The sequence below is a fragment of the Podarcis gaigeae genome (assembly GCF_964106915.1).
Source record: "Podarcis gaigeae genome assembly, chromosome: 11".
Taxonomy (NCBI): domain Eukaryota; kingdom Metazoa; phylum Chordata; class Lepidosauria; order Squamata; family Lacertidae; genus Podarcis; species Podarcis gaigeae.
In genome coordinates, this window is record NC_139687.1 from 18,298,209 (window position 1) to 18,324,695 (window position 26,487).

A 26,487-nucleotide genomic window follows, 5' to 3' on the forward strand; every position below is an offset into this window, starting at 1 on the left:
AGGTTAAGAACTTTGCTTCAGGATGAGAACAGAAATCGTGCTCCAGCGGCGTGGCGGCAGCAGGACGCCCCATTAGCTAAAGTGGTGCTTCAGGTTAAGAACAGTTTCAGGTTAAGAACGGACCTCCGGAACGAATTAAGTACTTAACCTGAGGTACCACTGTATTAAGTATACACAAAATATTGGTACAGGTAGGCAATATTTATGGATAAAAATTGCTGGTTGAAATGTCCTCCCTTCCTTCCTTCCTTCCTTCCTTCCTTCCTTCCTTCCTTCCTTCCTTCCTTCCCTTTTTGTTCAGCATTTGGGAGAGCAAATGAATTGATTGAAAGTGCCAGGGCAAGTGATGAATAAGGGACTGGTGAAGAGCTGGGTGACAAAAGATAACCACAATGTATTGGAGAGTTGCAGTTTTTGAGATATTGACTTATCAAAGGAAAATTGGTCATTTTTTTCAATAGGGAGTCCTCTGCAGCCCTTCCATAAGATATTCCAATACTTTGTCACTCAGTATTCTCCCCTTCCTGTGTCTTCTATACATTTACTGTATTGAATTTTCTGTATTTTTGATCCCTACTTCCACCACGGTTTATTTTGTTCAATTTTGGTTCCGGAAGAATTCTACAATTTGCAATTTAATATTAAATTTAAATTTAAAACAAACATGTTATATCACACACCACAAGTTCTCAGGCAGCTCTTAAACTCCAGAAATGTCAAATGTAGAAAAGTATAGATTCTCAATTGGTTTCAATATGCTAGAAATATACTTTAAGCTACTTATTTTTCATTGGGATGACCTGGACCAGGTAAGAGGGGTTAGGCTAGCAGCCTTTCTGTTGCAAGAATGAGCCTCAGCAAGTCTCAGTCTTGCTTTCCCCACTCCCTTGGCATGACTGTAAGGAGATTAACCAAAGTTTAGTGTGTTGCCCAAGCTCTAAACTGTGACCATTGTTAATGATGATGAGTTGGGAAAAGTCAACTTCAAAACCATGGTTTAACATACACAAAATGGGCCATTCTCACATAAGCCACACATTGGCAAAAGCAATCAGTGAAGCAGATGAAACCATGGGAGCTATTTGGACAGCCTTATGGGGCTTAAGGGACGCGGGTAGCGCTGTGGTCTAAACCACAGAGCCTAGGACTTACCGATCAGCAGGTCGGCAGTTCGAATCCCCATGATGGGGTGAGCTCCTGTGGTTCGGTCTCAGCTCCTGCCCACCTAGCAGTTTGAAAGCACGTCAAAGTGCAAGTAGATAAATAGGTACCGCTCTGGCAGGAAGGTAAACAGTGTTTCCATGCACTGCTCTGGTTCGCCAGAAGTGGCTTAGTCATGCTGGCCACATGACCCGGAAGCTGTCTGTAGACAAACACCAGCTCCCTCAGCCTATAGAGCGAGATGAGCATGCAACCCCAGAGTTGTCCGCAACTGGACTTAACGGTCAGGGGTACCTTTACCTTTACGGGGCAATTATTTTGTTCCTCCTTAACATGAGATGCACATTAATGGGAACGAAAAAATGGGCAGACACCTCAACCTAACCCCTCTGCATGAATGCTATGAAAGGAACTTGGTTAATGTTGTCATCATTATGGCAGTTTAACTAAAGGCAACAACTGCTATGGGGAAGAAATGAAAATAGCTACAAATGTAAGACTGACTGCAACATTTAGTTGGTTAATTGATTTAAAACATTTTATAAACTAAAAAATGTATCCTCATTCAGGCAGATTTCTTTCTATTTTTGTAATATTTTATTAGCACAACTACCGTATTTTTTGCCCTATAGGGCGCACCGTCCCATAAGGCGCACCTAGTTTTTTGGGGGGGCAATAAAGGGGGAAAAATTATTTTCCCCCCCAGGCGCGGGGCTGGGGCGGGGGAGGCCCACCCAAGCTTCCCCCGACCCCAGCCCCCAAACAGGCAGCTCTCTGCAAGCCGTGGGAGCCCAGCGCTGGCTCCCGCTGCTTGCTGAGAGGTCCGTGAAGCCTGGACGCGCTGAACTCAGCATGCGCAGGCTTCAGCATGCAGGCTCCCGCTGCTTGCGGAGAGGTCCGCGAAGCCTGGAGAGCGAGAGGGGTCGGTGTGCACCGACCCCTCTCGCTCTCCAGGCTTCACCGAAAGCCTGTATTCGCCCCATAGGACGCACACACATTTCCCCTTCATTTTTGGAGGGGAAAAGGTGCGTCCTATAGGGCGAAAAATACGGTAAAAGGTACAGGTAAAGGACCCCTGTCAGTTAAGTCCAGTCGCAGACGACTCTGGGGTTGCACCGCTCATCTCGCTTTACAGGCTGAGGGAGCTGGTATTTGTCAACAGACAATTTTCCGGGTCATGTGGCCAGCATGATTAAGCCACTTCTGGCGCAACATAACACCGAAACCAGAGCAGCGCACGGAAATGGTGTTTACATTGCTACCGGAGTGGGGAGTGGTACCGATTTATCTACTTTCACTTTTTGGTGTGCTTTCGAACTGCTAGGTTGGCAGGAGCTGGGACCGAGCAATGGGAGCTCACCCCCGTCGTGGGGATTCGAACCGCTGACCTTCTGATTGGCAAGCCCAAGAGGCTCAGTGGTTTAGACCACAGCGCCACCCACATCCCTTATTAGCACAACTACTAAGTGCCATTTCAGGAGATTCTTTTTCTCCTGTGTGAGAAAGAAAGCACAATGCCTCTTCTAAGATGTTATCAACTGCAATGCAGTCTTGCATTATCTAAAACAAAGGAAAATAATATAGCTTTTAAAAATGTGTGCCCCTCCCTCCACAGGCCAATTTACAATGCAATTTTAAACATGTCTACACAGAAGTAAGCCCTGTTAAATTCCAGGGCAAGTGCTTCTAGGATTCCAGCCTTAATTGATTTACTGATGAATTTATTGACCAAAACTCTTATGATGAATCAACCATCTTTAACTGAATGACATGTCTAAAATATATAAAACCAACACTCCCTGGGGATGTTGAATTAATCACTCCATCTCACAAAGAAGTCATTTGGTTCCTGCTAACACATATGGCATCTAAAGAGAGACACAGAGAAACGAGAGGGAGGTATCATCATGTTCAGGGGAAGCCCAAAGACAACAGCAGTCATTTAAAAAAAGCCTTGTTAAAACCCCAAAAGGGTGGGGGGTAGTTTTCCCACAGTCAACAAAATTGAACATCAAAGGATGTTCTAGGCCAGGCGTATCCAACTGAGATCTACTCCCACTATATGTTCTATGCTAATTGAGAAAGGGAAGGCTGGGGAGATAGGAGAATTTAGTGTCCTGGAGGAGAACATGGTTCATTGCCTCTGAACAGGAACACATTTGTTAGAAGCAGACCCTCCAAGTGTCCCTATTTTTCAGGGACAGTCCTGGATTTACAGAATCTTTCCTGGTTTCTTATTTGATCCCAGAATGTCCCACTTTTTCTTAGGACATCTCTGTTTCCAATGGAGAAATGTTGGAAAGGTGAGGCTGCATTGCAACATTTTGCTGTAGGTTTGAGTTGTATACAGAAAATACTCAAGTTCCGAACATGACAAACTTTGCCCTGCTGGGATCAAGATGCGTTTTGAAAGTCTGCTTGTTTGGCAGAAAGTTCAAGTAGAAAATATATAGGGCTGGTTTTTTGTTTTTGTTTTAAAAAGTATTAACTGAATTCAGAGTCTAGAGATACACACATTCTTGGAGATATGCTTGATCCCCAGCTCTTCCTGATCTCACACTTGGCAACAACTCAGTTGGCTCATTTACCATTTTTTCGGTTCAAGGATATTTCTGAAGACAGACTTGGAACTGAGGCAGGGCAAGTTTTTCTCAAGAATAAAACATCCTGTACGAGCATTGTAGGACAACACCGACATCAATGGGCCTATTCTTTGGCTGCCTTTTTTCTCATGCCTTCTCCATCATAGGAAGTATTTACTTAAAAAACAGGTACCATATGTGCCAAGTGCTAGAGGAAATAATTGTACGTTGAATCCATTCAAAAACACTTCTTCTTTATAAAAATATTTCCCTTGCGTTGCAGCCAAGTCTGGTGTTTACATGGGCTATCTTTTTCTTGAGCAACTTTGCATAAGTTGGAAAGTGTCTAGCAAATGCATGTATGTTAAAATTACTCAATATTTTTTTCTAAAGTTCCCAATACTTGGGAAAAAAAATGGGGGGAAACTGCAATTCCTCTCAGTGTATTAAAAAACCCCTCTATCTATGGCACAGACTACATTTCAAAATTTCACTTTTTATGGATAAGGGTAAAAAATAACTCACTGTATGGGCAACCGGGGTGATTTATCTTTTATTCATTCATTCATTCACTGCTTTTCATAAAAAGGCAATATAAAATACATAATCACAAACAACTAATAAAAGAACAAGACTAATGGAATCCATAATTTTGGCCTCAATGAGATAATACATTATTCAGCAAATCATAGGTCTCAAAGAGGACCTTAAAACAACATTGACCATTTCTGTGAAGGTCTGGATGAAAAGGTACATGTTAAGTAATTGGCAAAATGGGAAAAACAAAGACAATGCATCGCTAGAGACACAGAGGGTGCCACAACCAAGAAGGCCCTAGTTTGGGATCATCATCATCCCTCTGACATTGCCCGAAGGTTATAAGAAATGCCCCTTCCAGGGGTCTCAATGGTCAAACTAACACACATTGCATTAAATTAAAACAAGAATTCAAAATGTAACTGTACCTGCCCATAGCATCCTGCATAGTGAATAAGGCTTGGGTGGTCTTTTGAGCAACTTAATTCTGCAATGGCTTCTGTTTCACTCACCATCCATCTCACACACTCCAGCTGACCATTCTAAAGAGAAGAAAATGAAGATGTAATTTTTTTTTTGTACATTTATACTTAATTTTGAATATTTTTGTGTGTATGTGCGTGGGAAACATATTTTCTATTGAACATTGTAATAGCAGTGATTGTAGGCCTGTTTACAGGCGCTGCAATTCACAGGTCATTTCTGAAACACAATTTTTATTTAAATCTATGGGGCTTAAATAAAAAAACAGTCTTGGATACAGCAGCAGTGTTTGCTTAATGACGTCCCTTCTGAAATTCCTATAAATCCTGGGTATTGTCGGCCAGAGGGTGATAAAGAAGGACAGAACTTTTTTCCTTTATGCAACAACGGCAGCAAGGATACTCATCGCTAAGCATTGGAAAACTCAAGATCTACCCACACTGGAAGAGTGGCAGATGCAACTGATAGACTACATGGAACTGGCTGAGATGACCGGCAGAATCCGAGACCTGGGAGAGGAGAAGGTTGAAGAAGACTGGAAGAAATTTAAGATTTATTTACAAAAATATTGTAATTTGGTTGAATGTTAAGAAGGATGCTAGATCATAAATAATTGAGCACCACTAAATTAGATGGAATTAGGATGATAAGTGAGATTGAGGAAAATATAAACCTTTTGGAGATTTATTATATTATATTTAAAAGAGCGGGACATAAGAACGCAAACGATAAATTGCTGGTAAAAATCTATACTGATGTAAGTGGGAGCGGGAGACGTGAGGGAGTCCAAAGAAGCTATGAAACTATGTTATGATATATGTTATATTGTTTATTATTTTTGCATTTGTATTTAAAAACTTTAATAAATATTTTATATATATAAAAAAGAAATTCCTATAAATCCTGCAAATATCCTTTGCAAATACCTTTTATTTCCTATTCACCCGATTCATGATCTATTGTCATCTGTTCTCTCATCTACACTTCATAAAATTTCTTTTTTTTAATTAAAAAAAAATCCCTATTTTAGTTTCTTTTAGTTGCCTTTCAGGATGGAGTTCCGTCAGGAAGGCTTATAGAACACCATAATACGTAAAAATCCTCACATAGTTTTATGTATCAAAAATGCTCACATAGTTTAAAAAATGTAGATGAGAGAACAGAAGACAACAGAACACAAGAGTAGAGAGGCAGATGCATTGATATTATAAATAAATTTGCATAACACAATTAACAACACGGTGCAATCAAATACACCTCCACTTAGATATCCAATCAAGCTTACTCCTAGGTAAGTGAATATAGACTGGCATCCTTCATTTATAATCCTAAACATACGTAATCAGGAGTAACTTTTGAGTAAGTATACTCCTGCACACCACCCCAATCTCTGAGCCGTGTGAGATTCCAGAGATTCCTTCCCCAGGGTTCAGTTTCCTGGGAATGAGGAACAGCGGAGACTGTGGTGTCTTTATGATATATGGCTTAGTTACACATATAGACAACCTGAGCCTACAATGGAAGGGCTCACAGTATTAACACCCCAAGGGGGTCTTGCGTCTCTCATGGCCACAGCCTTGGAATACACCAGAGGTCAGACCTGAACATACTTCCAAACTTTTCCTAAAAGGGAGATAAAATTTAAGGATCCCGCCATTCCTATTTTGTGCTTTTTCCAGAACCTCTTGCTTTTACCCTGCGAAAGTGACCCCAGTATTTTGCTTCATTTATTTTGCTTCATTTGCAGAATATCCCAAGAGAAGTTTAACTCCATCGTTGTCCTTCCTGTGCACACCACTGTATTTTACAAGGGCACAGCAGTGCTATAAAATGTAGTGTTTTCTTGTATTACAGATTTTCCTGTAGTCTGAACTTTCTTCCAGATGACATTAATTATTTTTGTTTCTGACAGGTTGCCTGCTGTTCTCCACAAGAGGTAAATGTTTACCTTCATGTGATATTCCAAAGTGGTTTTGATATCTAAGACGTTTCAGCTCTGGATGTGGCACATTAAAGTAGACGCTGCATAAGAAAAACCCAGGAGTATCAGCAGCCTTCACATATGTACCTTTCATCTCATTTATCTTCCTTAATATACTCATATTATTACAGCATAATCAACTTGTGCCTCAGGTCTGATTCTGGAAATAAGGGTTTTCAAAAAAACAAAACAAACCTGAGTCAGTTAGCATACTGTTACAACCGTGGAATCACAGTGGAACCCTGTAATGTGTGGATGGCAAATTGTGATATAAAACTGATGATCTGTGGTTGCAGTTGATCTTTCACTGAAGCTGCTTGAATGACCTGCTTCTAAAGAATGTTGCTTGGAACATAGCTGGATCTCACAAAGGTTTTCTTAGAAAACTCTCCCAAAACCAAAAATAAAAAGCAGCAGCCAGTGATGGCATTGGACCCTGCTTAATTGGCAACCAACCAGGCAACGAATGGTCACCAACCAACTCACAGGAGAGGTGGGTGCCCTTGAGCTTGAATCCTGCTTCCTGGTTTCCCACAGGCATCCATAAAAACATGATGCTGGACTAGATGGGCCATTGGCAGGTTATTCTTCTTCTTGTTATTTATGAATTTTTATTTATACTTTCCAGATATATACATTTCACTGATTTTACAGTCATTTTAACATTTTGAAACTTGACTTCCTTCCCCCTCTTTCTGCAGTTCCTTAAATTTATTTTTAATATCTTCTGCATATCCAAATTAACGTAACTTACTCATTTATTTAACCTCTTTAACTATATATTCTTATATTGTTGTTGTTGTTTAGTAGTTTAGTCGTGTCCGACTCTTCGTGACCCCATGGACCAGAGCATGCCAGGCACGCCTGTCTTCCACTGCCTCCCGGTTTGGTCAAACTCATGCTGGTAGCTTCGAGAACACTGTTCAACCATCTCGTCCTCTGTCATCCCCTTCTCCTTGTGCCCTCAATCTTTCCCAACATCAGGGTCTTTTCCAGGGAGTCTTCTCTTCTCATGAGGTGGCCAAAGTATTGGAGCCTCAGCTTCAGATACTCTTATATAGCTGCAGGTTATTACAATAATCCTGCCAGTGTTTTTATCTGTTTACAATTTGTCTGTAAATATTCAACAAACCATTTCCATGGAATCCGCCGGCTTCTCTTGGGCCTGCCAATGGTTTGCCCCGCTTTGCCCAATGGCCAAGCAAAACTTCTCCTGCTGCTGGGTTAAAGCGGGGTGGCTCTCCTCAAACAAGGCTGGTCTAGAGTGTCCCGAGGGCGTGGCAAATGCCTATTTGATTTAATGACTCAGTTCTGGTATTGGAAAGAAAATCCCTCTTGGCTCTGGCACAAACTCAGTCTTGCCCATAGGAAAGATCAACAAATGGGGTTTTAATAGAATTCCCAGTTGCATTAAGATCTTCAACCAGGAATGGTATTTATCACTGGTTAAATTGGCAAAAAGGGACGCAGGTGGCGCTGTGGGTTAAAGCCTCAGCGCCTAGGGCTTGCCGATCGAAAGGTCGGTGGTTCGAATCCCTGCGGCGGGGTGCGCTCCCGCTGCTCGGTCCCAGCGCCTGCCAACCTAGCAGTTCGAAAGCACCTCCGGGTGCAAGTAGATAAATAGGGACCGCTTACCAGCGGGAAGGTAAACGGCGTTTCCGTGTGCGGTTCTGGCTCGCCAGAGCAGCGATGTCACGCTGGCCACGTGACCTGGAAGTGTCTCCAGACAGCGCTGGCCCCTGGCCTCTTAAGTGAGATGGGCGCACAACCCCAGAGTCTGGCAAGACTGGCCCGTACGGGCAGGGGTACCTTTACCTTTACCTTTACCTAAATTGGCAAAATGTATAAAAACGAAAATAAAGAGTGTTGGAGATGTGAAACAGAAGGTACGTTCTATCATATGTGGTGGGAGTGTAAGAAAGTAAAATCCTACTGGGAAATGATATACAATGAATTGAAGAAAATGTTAAAAATAACTTTTGTAAAAAACCCAGAAGTCTTTTTATTAGGTATTTTAGGTCAAGACATACCAAAAGAAATGAGGACTTTATTTATGTATGCCACTACAGCAGCAAGAATGTTGATTGCACAAAATTGGAAGACTGGAGAAATACCAGCTAAAGAACAATGGCAAGAGAAGTTGATGAACTACGCAGAACTGGCAAAAATGACAGATAGACTAAGAGAAAAAGACAACAGAGACTTTGAAAAAGATTGGGAACCATTCATATTATATTTGCAGAAACAAAGAAAGTCAATAGATGTGATGGCAGCATTTAAATAAACATTCACATTTTCAATATCAGAAAATGTTTAGAGGTTGGTGAAATAGGTGTATTTAATTTAATTTTTATGGTTTTAGGTTTGATGCTATGTTATTAATAACTTTTTCTGTTGAGAGAAAGCAAAGTGGGTGAAAATAGAAACAAACCAGAAGCGCAAGTTGGGGGAAGTCTTGGAGGGGAGGGAGGGAGGAATATATAGTAAATGTTAAGAATTTGAGATGTAGGGCTTGTCGATCAGAAGGTTGGCAGTTCGAATCCCCGTGACGGGGTGAGCTCCCATTGCTCATCCCAGCTCCTGCCAACCTAGCAGTTCGAAAGCACATCAAAGTGCAAGTAGATAAATAGGTACCGCTCCGGTGGGAAGGTAAACGGCATTTCTGAGCACTGTTCTGGTTCACCAGAAGGGGCTTAGTCATGCTGGCCACATGACCCGGAAGCTGTACGCCAGCTCCTTCAGCCAATAAAGCGAGATGAGCGCCGCAACCCCAAAGTCGGTCATGACTGGACCTAGTGGTCAGGGGTCCCTTTACCTTTAATGAATGAAACAGAAAAATGAATATATATATATTTTAAAAAGATCTTCAACCAGGAATTAATGGAGAGAATCCATGGCAAAGGAAACAAAAGAGAAGAATGCTGCATATTCTATCCAGAGATGCCTGGCTGCTCCACAGAATTACAAGCGCTGGAAGAATTGGTTACAGAGCCTGAGGCCACAGAGAACTTTGATGTCACAGGGACTGTGACAAACCAAGGAGGAAAGAAAAGAGAAGTGTTCTATCTAGAGATGTTCTATCCAGAGATGTCTTGCTGCCCCAAGGAATTGGCCTGTGCACTCCCCCCCCCAAGCGGTTGGGGAGCTGGGCACACAGCAGGCCAGCTGGGGGGTGGGTGCATGGCTCCCTGGCTGCTTGGCAGTGACTGGGGGGGGGGCTGTGTGTCTGCCTCCCGGCTGGTTGGTGGCCCGCGCTCCCCAGCCGCTTTCAGCAGCATATGGTAAAGGGTTGCGAATAAGGGCCGCACTTTAGCTTTTCAGGGTCCAAAATTGGAAAAAAAGGTGTGGCTTATATTAGGGCCAATACAGTAGGAGACCCCCTTCTCCGTGAATTTGTGTTATTCTCTTTTTAAAGCCATCCCAGTCAGTGGCCATCTCTGCCTCCCGTGGAAGCAAATTTCATAGTTTAACCACGCGCTGCTTAAGGAAGTGTGGCGTTTGCCCATTCATTTAGAGCCTGTCTGTGCAGAGGGAAAAGAAAGGGTTAAAAATGTAGACCAATAGGAAAGCTGGAGGCGGAGCCTACCTGTGTATAAAAGGGCTTAGCCCGAGGTTTGTTAGAGTTGTTGGTGGGTAGTTGATTGGCTTTAGTAGGTTGGCTGGTTGGGAAAGGCAGTTGGAGAAGCAGTTGGCAGGCAGTTGGAAATAGAGAGATAGTTAGGGCAGTGGGTTCTTGAGTGAGGGGAGGAAGAAGAGATAGAGAGAGGAAAAGAAGACTAAGAAAGTAAAGAGTAACAACTTTTGGAATGCCAGAAAAGTTTGTTTGTGTCTGAAATAAAATACACTCTTCTTTATTTAACTTGAGAACCTGACTGAGGCTGAAGTGATTTTATGGGGGAGGACCTGGTTGGTGGCAGCGGATTAGTGGTGTACGGGTCAATAGTCCGTGAGACGACTGGGGGCTCCGCACGAACGCCACAGGAAGTACTTCCTTTTTATTTGTCTCTTACCTTAAAGAGGGCTTTCACCAGATAATTAATTAAACCTTCAATCATTTCGTTGGGGCTGGGGTCCTGTACCTAAACTAGAAATGGCTGACTGGCAGCCAGCTGTGGCAGGTCCTTGTTCAGTGGTATTGAGGAACCTAGGCTTCTGGGTCTTGCCGGTGGAAAGGAACTCAGGAGCTGGTTGGCAGACGTGTGGCTCCCCCAGCTACCACATCTTACCTTAAAGAGGGCTTTGACCCAATAATAGATTGAAGTAATTAAACCTACAATCATTTTGCTGAGATCACTCTAGTGCACTCTAGGTATGGTTGTTGTCTGTTGAGCAAGCTTCAAGTCATAAGAGGCCAGCTGGTTGGTGGCCCATGCTCCACAGCCGCTTTCAGCAGCATATGCTAAAGAGTCACGGATATAGGCTGCACTTTAACTTTTCAGGGTCTGAAATTGGGGGGGGGGGGAGTGCAGCTTATATTCAGGAGTTCTTCCTTTTATTTGTCTCTTGCCTTAAACAGGGATTTGAGCAGAGAATAGATAAAAACAATCAAATCGATGATCATTTTGATGATTTGGTACACTCAAGCACCAGTAATCAACTGCCGGTTGTCATCTGTTGAGCAAGCTTCAAATCATAAGGGGACAGAGAGAAGAAAGGTGATTGGCTGAGTAGATGATGATGTCATAGGTGGGTTCTGTTAAGTTATTGTATATTCATATCTCAACATCTGTTTCTTGGGATAGTTAGCAGAAATTGTAGTTTGAAAAAGAGTCCGGGTTACTAACTGACCGTATCTTGGCCTCCTTTCCCGCCTTTCAAAAAGGACTAGCCTGTGGAGATCTACCAGTGAAATATGTTATTTGCATGGATTTAAACATGATCATGTACTCATTAAAAAAAAAAAAAAGAAAAAGGTAAAGGACCCCTGACAGTTAAGTCCAGTTGCAGACGACTCTGGGGGTTGCAGTGCTCATCTTGCTTTACAGGATGAGGGAGCCGGCGTTTGTCGGCAGAGTTTTTCTGGGTCATGTGACCAGAGCAGTGCATGGAAACTCCGTTTACCTTCCCACTGGAGTGGTATCTATTTATCTACTTGCACTTTTTGGCATGCTTTCTAACTGCTAGGTTGGCAGGAGCAGGGACCGAGCAACGGGAACTCACCCCGTTGCAGGGATTCGAACAGCCAACCTTCTGATCAGCAAGCCCAAGAGGCTCAGTGGTTTAGACCACAGTGCCACCTGCATCTCTCATATACTCATTAGTGGAGATCAAACTACTGTTAGAGTTATAGCTACAAGGCCCCTAGTTCAAAATATGGCAACCGTAGGAATGGTTCTTTGTAACCACATACCACATTGTGAATTTTGGCCCGAATAAAGTTTTTATGTTATAACGTCAAAAAAAACAACAAACCATTTCCATTCTTTTATAAAAAGTTTGTTATCTTGATTTCTTATTCTTCCGGTAAGTTTCGCCATTTCTGCATATTCCATAAGTTTTTGTATCCATTCTTCCTTTGCTGAGACTTCTTCTACTTCCCATCTTTGGGAAAGTAACATTCTTGCTACTGTAATCACATCTTATGTATGTTTTTATGAGCTCAAAACTTTTACTAGTGGGCTCCTTTGGGAGGGCAGGCTGGATATATCAAATAAGTAGTAGAAACAGTGGGTGTTACACAGCAGCACTAGAAGGAGGCGGTTGGTGCATTCAGCGCAGTTCAGGTATTGCTCCAAACCTGCACAGAGGCAGTGCTGGCCAGCTGCATGCCTGCAGAATCCTGATCATCCTGACTCTGCTGCCCCTTAGCAACATCCACCAGGAAGAGTGTACGGCCCCTTGCTGCCTGCCTCACTTTCCACTCAGAGGTCATCATTATTTACTGATGCCAGATCATCTCCCATCTTCGTTATCCCTACAATGGCATTCCATTGTTTACTTCCAACGGCATGCCATCATTTATAGGGAATCTAACTAGCCCAACAGGTCAATTGGCCTGTGATGCCATTTTGACCATGTCAGGCTCGCTTTCTCTACACCTGAAAGAAAGCTTCTGCAGAGCGTTGGGTGGCGTGTGTCCGCGTGCTGGTGTGTCTTCTGCAACAAGTTTAATCAACACTTCCTCTCTTCCCCCCAACACTGCTTTTTAAAAGTTTGGAAAGAAACTGGGTTCCCAGGCCAATTTTGAGTTTGACACCGTAGGAAGTCACGCTACCTTTATTGCTAAGCCAGCAGGAGTTAGCTGCTCGCTGTTCCGCTCATTCAAGCAGTCTTCGCCCATCAGAGAGGTGAGATGCTGTAGGCATTCTGCATGCCCCTGTGATGCAGCAACATGCAAAAGGTTGTTGCCGTTTTCATCGTGGATCTTGTCCAGGTTGTCAGCTGCGAGGTGGGGCTGTGCAAAAGACGACATGGGAGAGTTAGTAATTTAATTCCATGTGAGCCCATTTTAGCAGCTACTAAGGTTTATGTGCCTGAAAATAAATACTGATTGAATGGCCTGTTGTCTACCTAGTTGGCTTGTAGAACTGCCCATTCTAGGAGACCTATATTTACCTTTTTTTTAGGTTGCTAGAAGGACCAGCACATCACATAGACCAGGGGTAAGCCAAGGTGGTCCCTTCCAGATATTTTGAACTATAGCTCCCATCAACCTCAAACAGCATGGCCAATGGTTGGGGGTTATGGGAGCAACATATGGAGGTCATCAAGTTAGCAACCTCACTCTATCTATCTATCTATCTATCTATCTATCTATCTATCTATGGTGTATATGTCTATATATAGAGAGAGAGACTGAGTACAACCATTGACAAAAGAAATGCACCAGTCTCAGTTTTATTTCATTGGTCACATTTAATTTACAGACAAAGATAAAGATACAGACTATGAGAGTTTCATAAAAATAATGAACAGACAGATATACGGACAACTTTGAGGTGGCCTTGGAAAAGGTGCTTTTTGCCCCGTCCCTCTGCTCACTTTGGCTGCTCTATCCTTCTCCCTCCCTGAGTAGGGTGCAGGCTGAATTGCCTGCCTTATTTTACTGTACGGAGTGTCAGTTTTCTTTATGTAGTAAAATCACCGCATGCCCACTTGACTATGTGATGGCATGGATTCACATGGCATTCCCAGGAAGTGCTGCCAGGCTGCCAGCCGGCACACAGAGCCATGCGCTGCCACAAGTGCATGTGCAAGGCTTTAAAATACCGTAAGTCTAGTCTTGCATGTATTCACAGGAATCAGAGCTTTCTGCCACTGTGGCAGAATTTCGTGGGCAGCCCGGGAAGTGCCTGCCAGGCCAGAAGCCAGCCTGAGACTTCTGTGCTGTTGCAACGATGAGTATAGTGCAGGCAGAATTTTTATTACACAGCATTTAAAGAAAAATAAAGACCCCTTATATAACCATGGGGCTGCTGGGGTGTATGAGGGACCTCTGGGCTGCATGGGGCCCCAGACATGTGCCCATTAGTCCAGCCTTAGTGCTGCCACTGTCTACACAACAAACAAACACACCCCAATACAAGTGCTATTTGGGTGTCTTTATTTGTTGTACATGGGGCCAAATAACCCATTAGGTAAGTAATAATGCTAAATCACTGAGCACCATTCTGACTTTGCATATCTTTTTGACTAAGATCCATTGGAAGAGACTCTCAGAACCGTGTCCTGTATCTCTTCCATTGCTGTATTCTTCCACCTCCACCCTACTCTTGTTGTATGGATTTAAGAGTTCTTTGCTATATGAGTTCTTTCTGAGCCTTGGCTCCAGGGGTGATCAGAAGCTTTGTTTATTGAGTCTCCCTTTTTTGATAGGCAATATCAGAGCTACTTGGATTTGCATAGAGTGCTGTTTCATTACAGCCCATTTTAAAACTTTTCCAAGCATTACAGTCATTAACTGATACAAATAGTAGTAATTGTAGTAGTAATTGGCCATATACACATTCCTGCTGGGAGTCAAGAACCTGGCTGTGTTATAAGACAGTATTATAAGATGGCCATGGTTATAAGAATTCTTAGCAAAATAACAAAAAAATAGAAGTGGATCTACATAGATTCTGTACAGTATATTTATGTGATACATCATCTAATCCTATCCTCCTGTCTGTACCTAAAACTCCTAATTAAATTATGATAAATATAATATAGTCCTTTAAAAGGCACCCACAACAGTGTGCTTCTGAAAAGGCACTAGTTAGAATTTATAGTGTTCTAAGCTTTCCTCCAATAGCGGAGTTATTCCGATAGATTCTTTGTGAGTTCCCTCAGCTCCTTCTAACTTTAATATGTGAGCACAATCAAAAGATTGGAAATAATGATTTAGAGCTTGAGACATGCTGTCTAATATCCTAAGTCAAGGAGTAGACATCTATAATGTTTCAAACAAAGGAAAGAAAATAATTGGAATGCCCCGGAGGATTAAGAAAAAAACCTCAACCCTAGAGTTTCCTTCCAGACTGGTGAAGCATTGGATTGAATTAATTGTATAATGTCACTCAGTTTTATGAAGGCAGATCTGGAATAGGCATGAACGAATATTGATCTGCTGCAGTACGACAGTTCCTATGTTCCTAAGGGAATGCCCATAAAACAATATAAGGTTACATTATATTGTACTGCTCTTTGTGTACTAATCCGTCAGATAAAGGAAAATGCAAGCTAGTTCTACCACAGGATTGCTATTCATATTTGACATTAGAAACAGACCCAAACATATTTTTTTATTTGCATGGCATCTTCTATATTACATTCCAGAACCAACATGTCTTTCAGCTTTTCACTTTACTAGAATATGAAAACTTCAGCTCGTCTCAAGGAGCAAGAAATCTTATAAAGCATTAACTACGAGAATCCCACTGGGCCAAGCATTGCACTTGACTGAAAATATCATGCCTGATAATTATTATAAGAAAAAAAGCAAGAGATTACAAATGGCTGAAGAAACAAATTGAGAGGGAAAAGCAAAATAAACTGTGATGAGAATATTTGGATACATTACAATCTGAGTTTCTACTTAGTACTTTCATATAGAGAAAAGAAGGGACTGTTCTTATTTTTCCTTTAAACCCTTAAAGGAAAAAAGCAAAGGTTTTTTGGTCTCACAATTGATTATTTTTATTATTACTGTGCAATTGAATACTAGCTCCTTTTTTTAAGCTCTCTGTTTTTGTGTTTGCTGCTGCATTCATGATCTGTCTCTGTCCTGCTTTAGGTAAAAGCTGTAGGTAAAACATAAACAAAAGTAGGCACAAAGTAATGAATATGAATGCAGATAAGGCTTGCTTCCCCCCCAACCTTGTTAGCTTACATCTAGTTGCTCTGGAAACGCCGTTTAATGATGTTTTATCACAAAGCTGTAACTAGCTAAAATCTCCATGTGGGTCAGAGGCCAATTGGGGCTTCTGTGTGAGCTCCTGTTCATGAAAGCTGTTGCAATAAGATGGGGTAAACACCCTTGAATATTAATCAGAACACACAACAGAAGCCTCTCTGTTACTACTATTGGCCTCTGAGTAGGAACAGAGTTAATCTACTAATAAATGAACAAGTGGAGCCCCACCATTCCGAAAAGATTTAGAACAACAATGGTATACACGCCCTGCTAAGTAGTTACATTAAAATCAACCATCCTTGAGTTTTTATAATCTTGAGTTTTTATATTCCCATGCAACTTGCCTTCAACAAATTAAAATGTGTGGTTTTCTCCGGGGAAAATTTCAACGGCAACTTTTCCCTCCTGCTCTGTGTGCCTTATGAATGAATAACTGAACGATTAAAAAACTTACCAGTAGAGAGATCTGCCCTTCTTTCACAATATTTAAGATGCTCTTGTTTTTCTTCACGTCCTCGCTCCTTTCTTCTGGACCTCCGGGGCTGCTCCAGTTCATACTGAGGTTTAGTTCATCCTGTTTGCTTTCTGGCGCTGCTGCCTGCAGATGAAAAGTCTTTAACTGACAGTGGGGCACCGTCTTCTCCATTTTATCAGCCAACGTCCTGTTGAGGAAGCCCTTGGTTTGGGCTTCGGGTTCATGGACCGAACCACATTTAACTAGCGGCTGGGGGGACTCCAATTCTTCAGCTAAATGCTTGTGCTGATCGGGGACAATGGGCTGCCCTTTTCTCAGCTGGGAGCTTTTCACAGGGGACAGAACACAGAACTGTGTTGTCCCTGTCGGTGCCTTCTCTGTGTTCCCTGCTGGGCATGACTTGCCACTGAGACCATTCAGCGTTGAGTACACACTCAAAATCCGTTTCTCTGGAGCAGCCTTGGCAAAAGCAGCTAGCTGCTGGCTTGATTTAATGTAAGGCACATCCAAAATTTCATCCATGTCTAGGTCGTAGTGCTCCAACTCACCAAGCAGAACTCCAGGCTCAATGCATTTTGTTTTAAGGCTCTCTCCACTACCTGGAAGTTGATCCCCATTCTGAGGTGCAGGTGCAGAGTCACTGCCTTTCTGGCACTCCATCTTCTGGTTCTTTTGGTCATCACTTTCATTATTTTCTGGGCTCTCTGGTTGGTGTTTAAGGGGAGAAACCCTCTTCACCGGTCTGAATTTACTGTACATATCCGCAATGCCAGTTGGTTTTTGTGCATTTCCGAGGACCGTCGAAACTCCCGAACTCCAATTCGTGCTGGGAACTAAAAAAAGCACAAGAAACGCAACCTCAAATGAATTTGATTTCATCATCACCCGTGCATGCATTCTTCCTATCTTGTATACTTTGAAAAGAGGATACCTTGGAAACATAATTACCCATAATTAAAGTACTGTGAAAATACCGTGGGGGAAACTATACCTTGTGTTTTAATGACCACCTTGCACACCGCAAGGTTTCAGTTGCTAAAAATTAAGCGACAGAAATACAGAGCACTATTCATGGCAGGAGGGTGAAACGTGAAAAACTGTGGAAGCCACATTAAATTTAGATCGTAATTTTGGCTCATAGAGAATGATCAGAAAATATTCACAGCCTTGTATTCTAGTTTTGAACCTGAAGGTCAAATAGTGTTTTTTTGTGATTCTGAAATGAAGCTGCAGAGGAGAAGGTTGTGAATGTGCTTTCCATGTTGGTGGAGGGCAGGAAGGGGTGTTTAGCTCTTTCTCTCACAGTCCTCTTGATCAAAATCTCCCCCAGGCTACCTGCCTCACAGAAAGAGGGATACAGATATTGCTCTCCATGGGACAAAGAGCAGAATGGGACACAATCCTAAGCAGAAGGATGAAAGAAGATTACGTGCCTCCTCCCTGCTGCTATGTCCACATTCACAAGCAGGGCTGGATTTCGGTTTGATGAGGCCAAACCTACTGAAGGTAATGGGGCCCTTTATACAGGGTGAGTCCAATACAAGAGGCCCGGTGGATACAGAGTCCACATGTTCCACGGAGTCTCTTTTGAAAGACTCACCCTGTATGTCCAGCTGTCCTTGGTCAACAACAAATTGTCACTGTTTTTTGTGTTGAATATATGCTATATGGTAATTTATGGACCTAATAGGTATCTAAAGCCATTTGCACATAACAATATATATATTTTATCAAAGTAATTGATATAGAAATGAGCAAACCAGTGATATTTTAGGGAGCAGGCTAGCAGGTGGGGCCCATTACTTACATCAAAGGAGCCTACACAACACAAAACACTGTTGCTTTATGTAAGTTTTATTTTTTTTATCTTATATTTTGGAAATGTACATCCAGTTTTTTCCCTTTATTTTTTGGGGGGGGAGGGGCCTCCAAGAGAACGGGGCCCTAAGGTATAGCTTGTTTAGCTTATACGTAAATCCAGCACTGTTCACAACCAGCCAATGCCACTTTTCATTTTCAAAACAAAAGTTGGGAGATGTGGTCACAGATCTCCTGCAAAATGTATGATCTCTCCCTATCACACGTTCTTCAGAATTCAAATGGATTCTTGCTATCCTAAGTATTAGCTGATTTTATCAAAGTTCACTTCATTTAGTAGGCAGGCCTCACAAAACTGTCTGATGGTCACCTTTTAATGTGTAGGATTGGACTTCGTAAAAGTGTTTCTTCGCAGAGCCACACTTCAATTTATTGCGTGTACTAAATGCAATGCTTCAGTTGCATCTATCTTGCACTCAAGTTGAGCTTCTAAGAAACACTCTGTTTCAAGAAGCAGCTGTGCTAACATTGTTATCAAAACAGCAAAAAAGTACATTTTGAAAGGAACAGAATAAGGTTTGACTTATTACCTGGATATCTTCAGAAGCTTTTGGAATGGTATTATTCGGCTAATTATTTATTATTCCAACAACAACATGCAGCTTAAGATGTTCAATACAAAAATCCCATTGCACAGATTTATTTATATATTGTATACGATCCTGAGTTCAAAGGGTGACAGTTTAATGCTGGTTTTATTTACATGTGAAACCCCCCCCCCAAGTGATAGAGGGAAATGGATACCACATGTTTCCCAGCTGTTTCATTCTAACAGGGACCAAGACTTTACACAGAAAGCAAATTTTGTCCTAGCCTCAAGGAAAATACTTTTTTTTTCCTTTTTGACAAAAGGGGTCTAGACAGCAACAAGGCATTAACGTTTTGTTAGTCATCACCTTCTTTGCACAGAGATGATTATTTGCCTTTTAAGGTTGAATGAGCTTTCTAGTGTAAATCCAAAATATATGGCGGATCTAAGCAAATAGCTTCTGGGCTGAGATAAAGACCCAGCATGTGAATGGCTGTGCCATAGCTGAAAAATACGAAGTTTTCAGAGAATCCACTTTCTCCCTGTGTTGTTTTCCTGGAGGACAAAATGGTAACGTGGAGAAGAATTGTAATATTTTCAGTATTGACTTAGCTATCAATTTGAAGCTATGGCTCTATGAGTTAGGTTCACACTTAATATATAAAATTGATCTGTTCAGACAAAAGAAACTCAAGCATTTAGGGTTGGAAAATTAATGCATTTGGGTTATCTACCCTCCTCCTTTATTTGGATTTCATTTCTTAGCCTACACTAAGGATGAGGAGCTACAATATATCCAGGATCATTGCTACTTACTTAAAAGATTTGGGGCACAGGCCCATAGACACAAACTTGCACATGCTATTCTAGAGAGAGAGAGAGAGAGAGAGAGAGAGAGAGAGAGAGATGCAAATCTCAAACTTAAATGTCACAGATAATGTTATTAGGACGCTAGATAGTTTTAATTCTGAGATCACTTGGCCCTTAACCAAAATATTTATCTTAGGCATAGCTCTCCAGCTTACTACATTCTTGGTTTCAATTCTCCTTTCCCAATTCTTCTTCCCAAAATATGGTGAACACAAAGTATCAGCTCACACAGACAAAATTCAACAACTTTAGGCACCTTTTCATCTGGGTACAGTGGTACCTCTGGATACGAACAGGATCCGTTCCGGAGCTCCATTCCCATTCTGAAGTAAACACAACATGCGTCTGCGCGTCATTATTCGCCGCTTGTGCACTTGCGTGTAATGTCATTTTGATTGTCTGCACATGCGCGAGCGGCAAAACCCGGAAGTAACGCGTTCCGTTACTTCTGGGGCGCCATGGAGCGCAACCCAAAAGTGCTCAACCTGAAGCAACATCAACCCGAGGTATGACTGTATATAGATTCTTCCAGGTGTTTCCTCTTATTTAAGCAATAAAGGTATAAAGGGGCGAGTGAGACCAAGCTGCCTGGCCTACCACAATATCTTCATCATCCCTGTTCTATGATTCTATGATTTATTCATATTAGAACTAAGCTGAAACTGTGGTTCCAGTCTGGCAATTTTTGAGGTGTCCTTCAAAGAGAAAAAAAGGCAAAATGCTATTAAGAAAGTATTACCAGAGATGCTAGTGCATAATGAAATCTGACTGGGTACATAGTGCTGTGCTGCTAATCATGGTCACTACATGAGCCCTGATTAATTCCAATCATTCCTGAAAGGGAAAGAAGCCTGAAACTGTTTGGTGGCGGTGAAATGGCAGAGAAAATTCAGCAGATACACCAGTAAATAAACCACACAGCCCAACTTCAAAACAACAACAAGATCACAAAATCATAGAATTGTAGAGCTGGAAGGGCCATGAGGATCATCTAGTTCAACTCCCTGCAATGCAGGAATCTTTTGTCCAATATAGGGCTCAAACCCACAACCTTGAGGGAGCGTCTCCACCCCCATCATTCAGCCTGGACACTGAGGTCCAGTGCCGAGGGCCTTCTGGCAGTTCCCTCACTGCAAGAAGTGAGGTTACAGGGAACCAGGCAAAGGGCCTTCTCGGTGGTGGTGCCAACCCTGTGGAATGCCCTCCCATCAGATGTCAATGAAATAAACAACTATCTGACTTTCAGCAGACAACTGAAGGCAGTCCTGTTTAGGGAAGGTTTTTAAGTTTGATGTTTTATAGTGTTTTTAATATTCTGTTGGGAGCTGCCCAGAGTAGCTGGGAAAACCTCGCGAGATGGGCGGGGTATAAATAACATTCGGCTCCCAACTGAATGTTAAAAACACAATACAGCATTAAACATTAAAAACTTCCCTAAACAGGGCTGCCTTTAGATGTCTTTTAAAAGTAAGATAGTTGCTTATTTCCTTGACATCTGATAGGAGGGCGTTCCACAGGGCGGGTGCCACTACCGAGAAGGCCCTCTGCCTGGTTCCCTGTAACCTTGCTTCTCGCAGGGAGGGAACCGCCAGAAGGCCCTCGGCGCTGGACCTCAGTGTCCAGGCTGAATGATGGGGGTGGAGACGCTCCTTCAGGCTTGGATTAAAATCCACCCATGTTATTTCTCTCTCTCTCCTCTCCAATGCCTGGTGTGCTGTATGGAAGCATGACAGGAGTGTTATGCTCAGCAGTGTTTGGGAAAGTGTAGCTTTTTCAAGGGTTACTGCCATGTGACATGGTCTATTGTGAACTTGTATCTTCTAGGACTGCTGATAAACAGTGCACCAAGTGTCTGGGAGGAGAGAGACACTTCTCTTTCCTTTCCCCGCAGCCTGCTACCAGAGTGGAACCCCCAGACGTGCCAGCCTGGCAAGAGAAAGGAAGGAAGGAAAGGAATTTGAAGATCTAGTCTGGACAGTGAAGATTGTTTGGGGACTTTTGGTGGGGGTATGGGAGCAGCCTAGGCTGAATGTGTATTGACTCGGAAACTAAATGAGCTATTTCCAGAAAATTTGGGAAGTGGCTTGCGTTGCTTCTAAGTCAATCCAATGAACATGACAGGTGTCTCAATCAGATCTAATCTGCACCCCTTAGCAACAATCCAATGTGTTCTTGCCTATCCTTAAATACCTTTTAGAAAAGACAATGCACAGGATTTCAATAATAAATGTATGTCTCTACTGAGTATAATTTTTAATATAATTTTGAGCCGTTTTTACATAATTTCTTTTTCTCCTTCTGAATCGGTTTAACTCTTTCATTTACTCAGGAATCCTAACTAGCATATGGAAAGTTTTAGAACGTGGGTGCTGTTTCCACTTTGCAGCAGCACCTTGCCTAGTCCCTTGCCTCAGGAGATGCAAAAGCGATGCTTTCCTCACCATTGCTGGAAGTATTGGGAATGAGGGTTCATGGCAGAAGTGAGAAGAGAGAAAGATACTGTTTTTGCTTTGTTCTCACATGTGACTCAGTAAGGAGGTGTGGCAATTTAGCCATTAATGGTTGTGTCAGAGAAATTCTACGCCTACGCTACAAGCAATGGCAATTTTCTCCTTTGTGAAACACAATACATAAATAAAATACTTGCCAACGCCTGGGTCTTCAAATGTTCCTAAAAAACCCCAAGGCCCCGGGTTTCTACAATTGGCATTTTAGTTTCAAATATATTAATGAAATTACCATTTGATGTAAGCACAATGAAATTTTCAGAGGGCAATGCAGAGATGTTACTCTCACCAGTATACTTTTGCTCCGTGCTGAAGACAGAAACAAAAGAGCCTTAATCCAATTTACAAAGTGAAAAACAACACTGAATGCACTTTTTTTTTGTCAGTAGGGGAGAAAAGGTCTCCAGCTGGTTCTCATCTGTGTGCCATGGCTCTTCATTTAGTTTACACTATTAAACGCAAAAACTTTGCTTTCATCTTAACTGTTACAGTATGCCTGAGAGTAGATTCTATCTTGTAGCATCCTTGATAGAGTTTCAGAATTTGGCAAAACATCATGCCTCAAACTGGTCATGACCATATGGGTAGTAAATGTATCCAACATTTTTTCATTGGCGCCTACATCATTATGTCTTGTCACTAATGGTTTCTCGGTTTTTTTCAGTAAATTGTTGCATATACTGTGGTTTGGAGCTGCTGAGGTTAAACCCTGCATTTATCTGTGTGCCGCCAAATCCTTTTATGGAACTTTTGTTGTTATTGCTGCTGCTGCTAATAACCTAACATCTTAAGAGAGAAGAAATTCAGAGAAAAAGCAACAGGGGAGAAAGAAACTCATTGTTACCAGACAGCTATCACACAAATACCAAAGTTTAGAAGAAGAAGACAGTTCAAGAAAGTATTCACACGAACAAAAATTCCCTATAAAAATGACGATTGCAGGACAGAAATGAGCAGCATACCTGTTCTGTCTTCATTTTGTGAGTCACACTTCCGACGTAATTCTGGGATAGTCTTGAGGGAAGTTACTGAATACTGAAAAACAAAAAAATCACATTTGCTCAGTAATTTTGTTACGAAATCTAACCACATTATGAGTAAAGTGGATGCCTCATTTTAATGATGTTGTGCATTACCCAGTGCTCTGCTGGAGGCTTAGAACAAAGGTGCTACCCCCCCTCCATTTCAGCACAACATAAAAGTGCTACTTAAGGACATTTGCACTCTGCTGCCAGAGGAAGATAGTGAACAAAGGGTCTTTTAGAACAATCTGACCCACAAAGCCTGGCAGATCAGTCATCTAGTTTCCCTATCATGGAAGCAAAGCCTCCCTAGCTGTGGTATGTCACAGAAACATAGAATCATAGAATTTAAATAATAATAATATTAAATTCTTATTTATACCCCACCCTCCCCAGCCAGAGCTGGGCTCAGGGCGGCTAACACCGATAAAATTACAATAAAACACAACAGGGGAAAACAAACAAACAAACAAACAAACAAACAAACAAACCCAGTTTATTAAAATACGGGTTAAAATACAATTTAAAATGCAGCCTTATTTTAATAGTAGCCCATAGATCAAAACCAGAAGGGGAGGGAAACATAAGGGTCAGACTGAGTCCAAACCAAAGGCCAGGTGGAACAGCTCTGTCTTGCAGGCCCTGCAGAAAGATGTCAAGTCCTGCAGGGCCCTAGTCTCTTGTGGCAGAGCGTTCCACCAAGTCGGGGCCAGTACTGAAAAGGCCCTGGCCCTAGTTGAGACCAATCTAACCTCTTTGAGGTTCGGGACCTCCAAAGTGTCGTCATCTGTGGACCTTAAGGTCCTCTGCGGAATGAATTAAGTACTTAACCCGAGGTACCACTGTGTGTGTGTGTGTGTGTGTATAGTTTGCGTAACATATGCTTAGACTCAAATTCCTATCTATATGTAATTCTCTGAAATGTTAGGATCCTACAGAAATTATTCCTTATAAAGTAAATGTATACAGGGGAGAAACCAGTTTCTCAAAGAGTATTATCACAGCATACATACTGCAAGGGGGCACACCTGATGTTAATCAGCAAGCTATTCATTGGATTCACTCTTAAAGCAATGTTAAATGTCTGAGTAAGCAGCAATAATTTCTTCATAAACTTGTGGAATGCTTCATTCCACCCATATGATCCAACACTGTAAAAAGAATTTTCCCACAAACAAAATTCTGTAGGTAATTTAATATTGATCCCCATGGTCCCTTTCAAAACTGAATGCTACACATCACAAAAATGTTAATTCATGCCAACACTGTTCTCGGTGCCAGAGGTGCTCATTATACCTTTGACAATAAATACCTTTCTGCACATTAGTAACAGCAGTCTGAAAAGCCAAAAGACATAGGTAGGAAAGAAAAAATATATAATATTTTTGAGATTATATGGTGATATAATGTTCTTAAATTTAGGGATATATTTAGACATGGCAGAGAAAACTGAATTACTTGGAAAACTCCAGTAGCTTCCCACATAATAGCCGAACTGTTCTATGAGTGGCTTTGCTGTTGGAACTGATAATTTGCCAATTATATGTCAAAATCAAATGATTCAGTCAGTCTCAGGTGACCAGTTCTAGAAATAACTTACTTGGCCGATTCAAATGAAGCTGAATTAGCCTGTCACTCCACAGATTTCACCTAGGACACCCATATTTCATTAGATTTCTTTCCTTTTTTGTTCTTGGGTTCTGTTGACCTGACTCTGACTGCGCCTACTGCTAAGTCTATGGGACTTTTAGCTCTAAGAATCTGAGAACAGAGTCCATTTACTAGATTTTATATCTGTAGTGAAGCAGCGGCATAGCCGCTGATCAGGAATGATGGGAGTTGTAGCAGCAACTGAAGGGGCACAAGTTCCCATTCCTGGTGTTTAGGACTGCAAGCCTAGGCAACCTTTCTTAGGGTCTTCAGACCCTAAGCTGGGCTGAATCATGGGCCATGCCATACCAAGGGAGGCAATGGCCAGATTAAAAAAACAAAAAGTGGGGCAAGTCCACTTTTTGATGATAAAATCCTAGTTCTCTTTCCTAAGAAGGTTGGGAAATAGTCTATGGCCCAACACCCTGCCTGTAGAACACTTGAGAAAAATCCTTATTCTATGGATCACCCAACATCCAAAAGTTAAATGGGTGGCTTACAGTAAAAAGCTAACCATAAAACATTACACAACAGAAGCTAGCAACTGAGGTTGAGTTCAAAACACCAATGTTTACAACAGTACCAGAAATTTCACAAACCTTAAAACTAAAGAAATAAAAATGTTGTCACATGTTCATACACATATTGAGCAATGTATTTTTGTATTTCAGCAGTGAAAAGGTGCCAGGAGAAAGAGAAGCATCAAGTCTCCAAGGAAAACGCTAACTTCTTGAAGCCAGGTGGTACAGGTTGAACTGCTACACAATTGGCAAATCAATTACAAGCAAGCTTTTTATACCCCATTGAAATGTGTTTTGTTAGTCCAGTGTTTTTCTCTATATATTATTTCCTCTCTCTCTTGGAATGGCAAACCATTCCATTTTTAACAGCATTAAAATATATTCAGTTCCCTACGGAAAATCTATTAAACATGCTATAAATTTGATTGTGCTTTTAATGGTGTGTGTTTGATTGCACTAGCAGATTTCCTCCTGCTCAGCTCCTGTCCCAAAACAAAATATGAAGGCTTGAAATTTCTGCCTTTTCTATCAATACGATGAACAGGATTTTCAGCTGAGAAAAACTATTAAGGCGCCAAGAGAGAACATTACTCACTTCTTTCCCAGGCTACTAGCAGAGAACACTTCTTTCCTTGGCTCCTGTCTTTGTTCCATGGAGAGTGGCTACTGATAAGTCTTGCCACTGAGTTTTAAATATTACTTTTTCTGTACCTGTTTCATCTTATTATTGAGACACACTCTAGCCAACATGGTACCTTCCCAGATGTTGATAGACAACAGCTCCCATCAGCTCAAACCAAGCTAAGCCAATTGTCAGGGATGATGGCAGCCCTGTTTAGAGAAGCTTTTAATGTTTAATATACTATTGTATTTTAATATTCTGTTGGAAGCTGCCCAGAGTGGCTGGGGAAACCCAGCAAGATGGGCGGGGTATAAATAAATTATTATTATTATTAT

General features: G+C 41.8%; 1 protein-coding gene across 5 annotated transcripts in view; it reads right to left on the reverse strand.

Annotated features, from left to right (window-relative positions):
- Positions 1–26,487, reverse strand: part of SNCAIP (synuclein alpha interacting protein) — a 118,606-nt gene that overhangs the window by 25,015 nt on the left and 67,104 nt on the right. For 3 of the 5 annotated variants that reach the window (XM_083702267.1, XM_083702265.1, XM_083702266.1), the window contains 4 exons: positions 23,300–23,372; positions 16,533–17,386; positions 12,959–13,138; positions 4,709–4,822 (listed from right to left, as the gene is read on the reverse strand). In XM_083702267.1, coding sequence (XP_083558393.1) covers positions 4,709–4,822; positions 12,959–13,138; positions 16,533–17,386; positions 23,300–23,372 — 1,221 coding nt within the window. Of the gene's footprint in view, positions 1–4,708; positions 4,823–11,251; positions 11,477–12,958; positions 13,139–16,532; positions 17,387–19,776; positions 19,822–23,299; positions 23,373–26,487 lie in introns of those variants that run through there. The other 2 variants (XM_083702268.1, XM_083702269.1) reach the window with 2 other exon arrangements.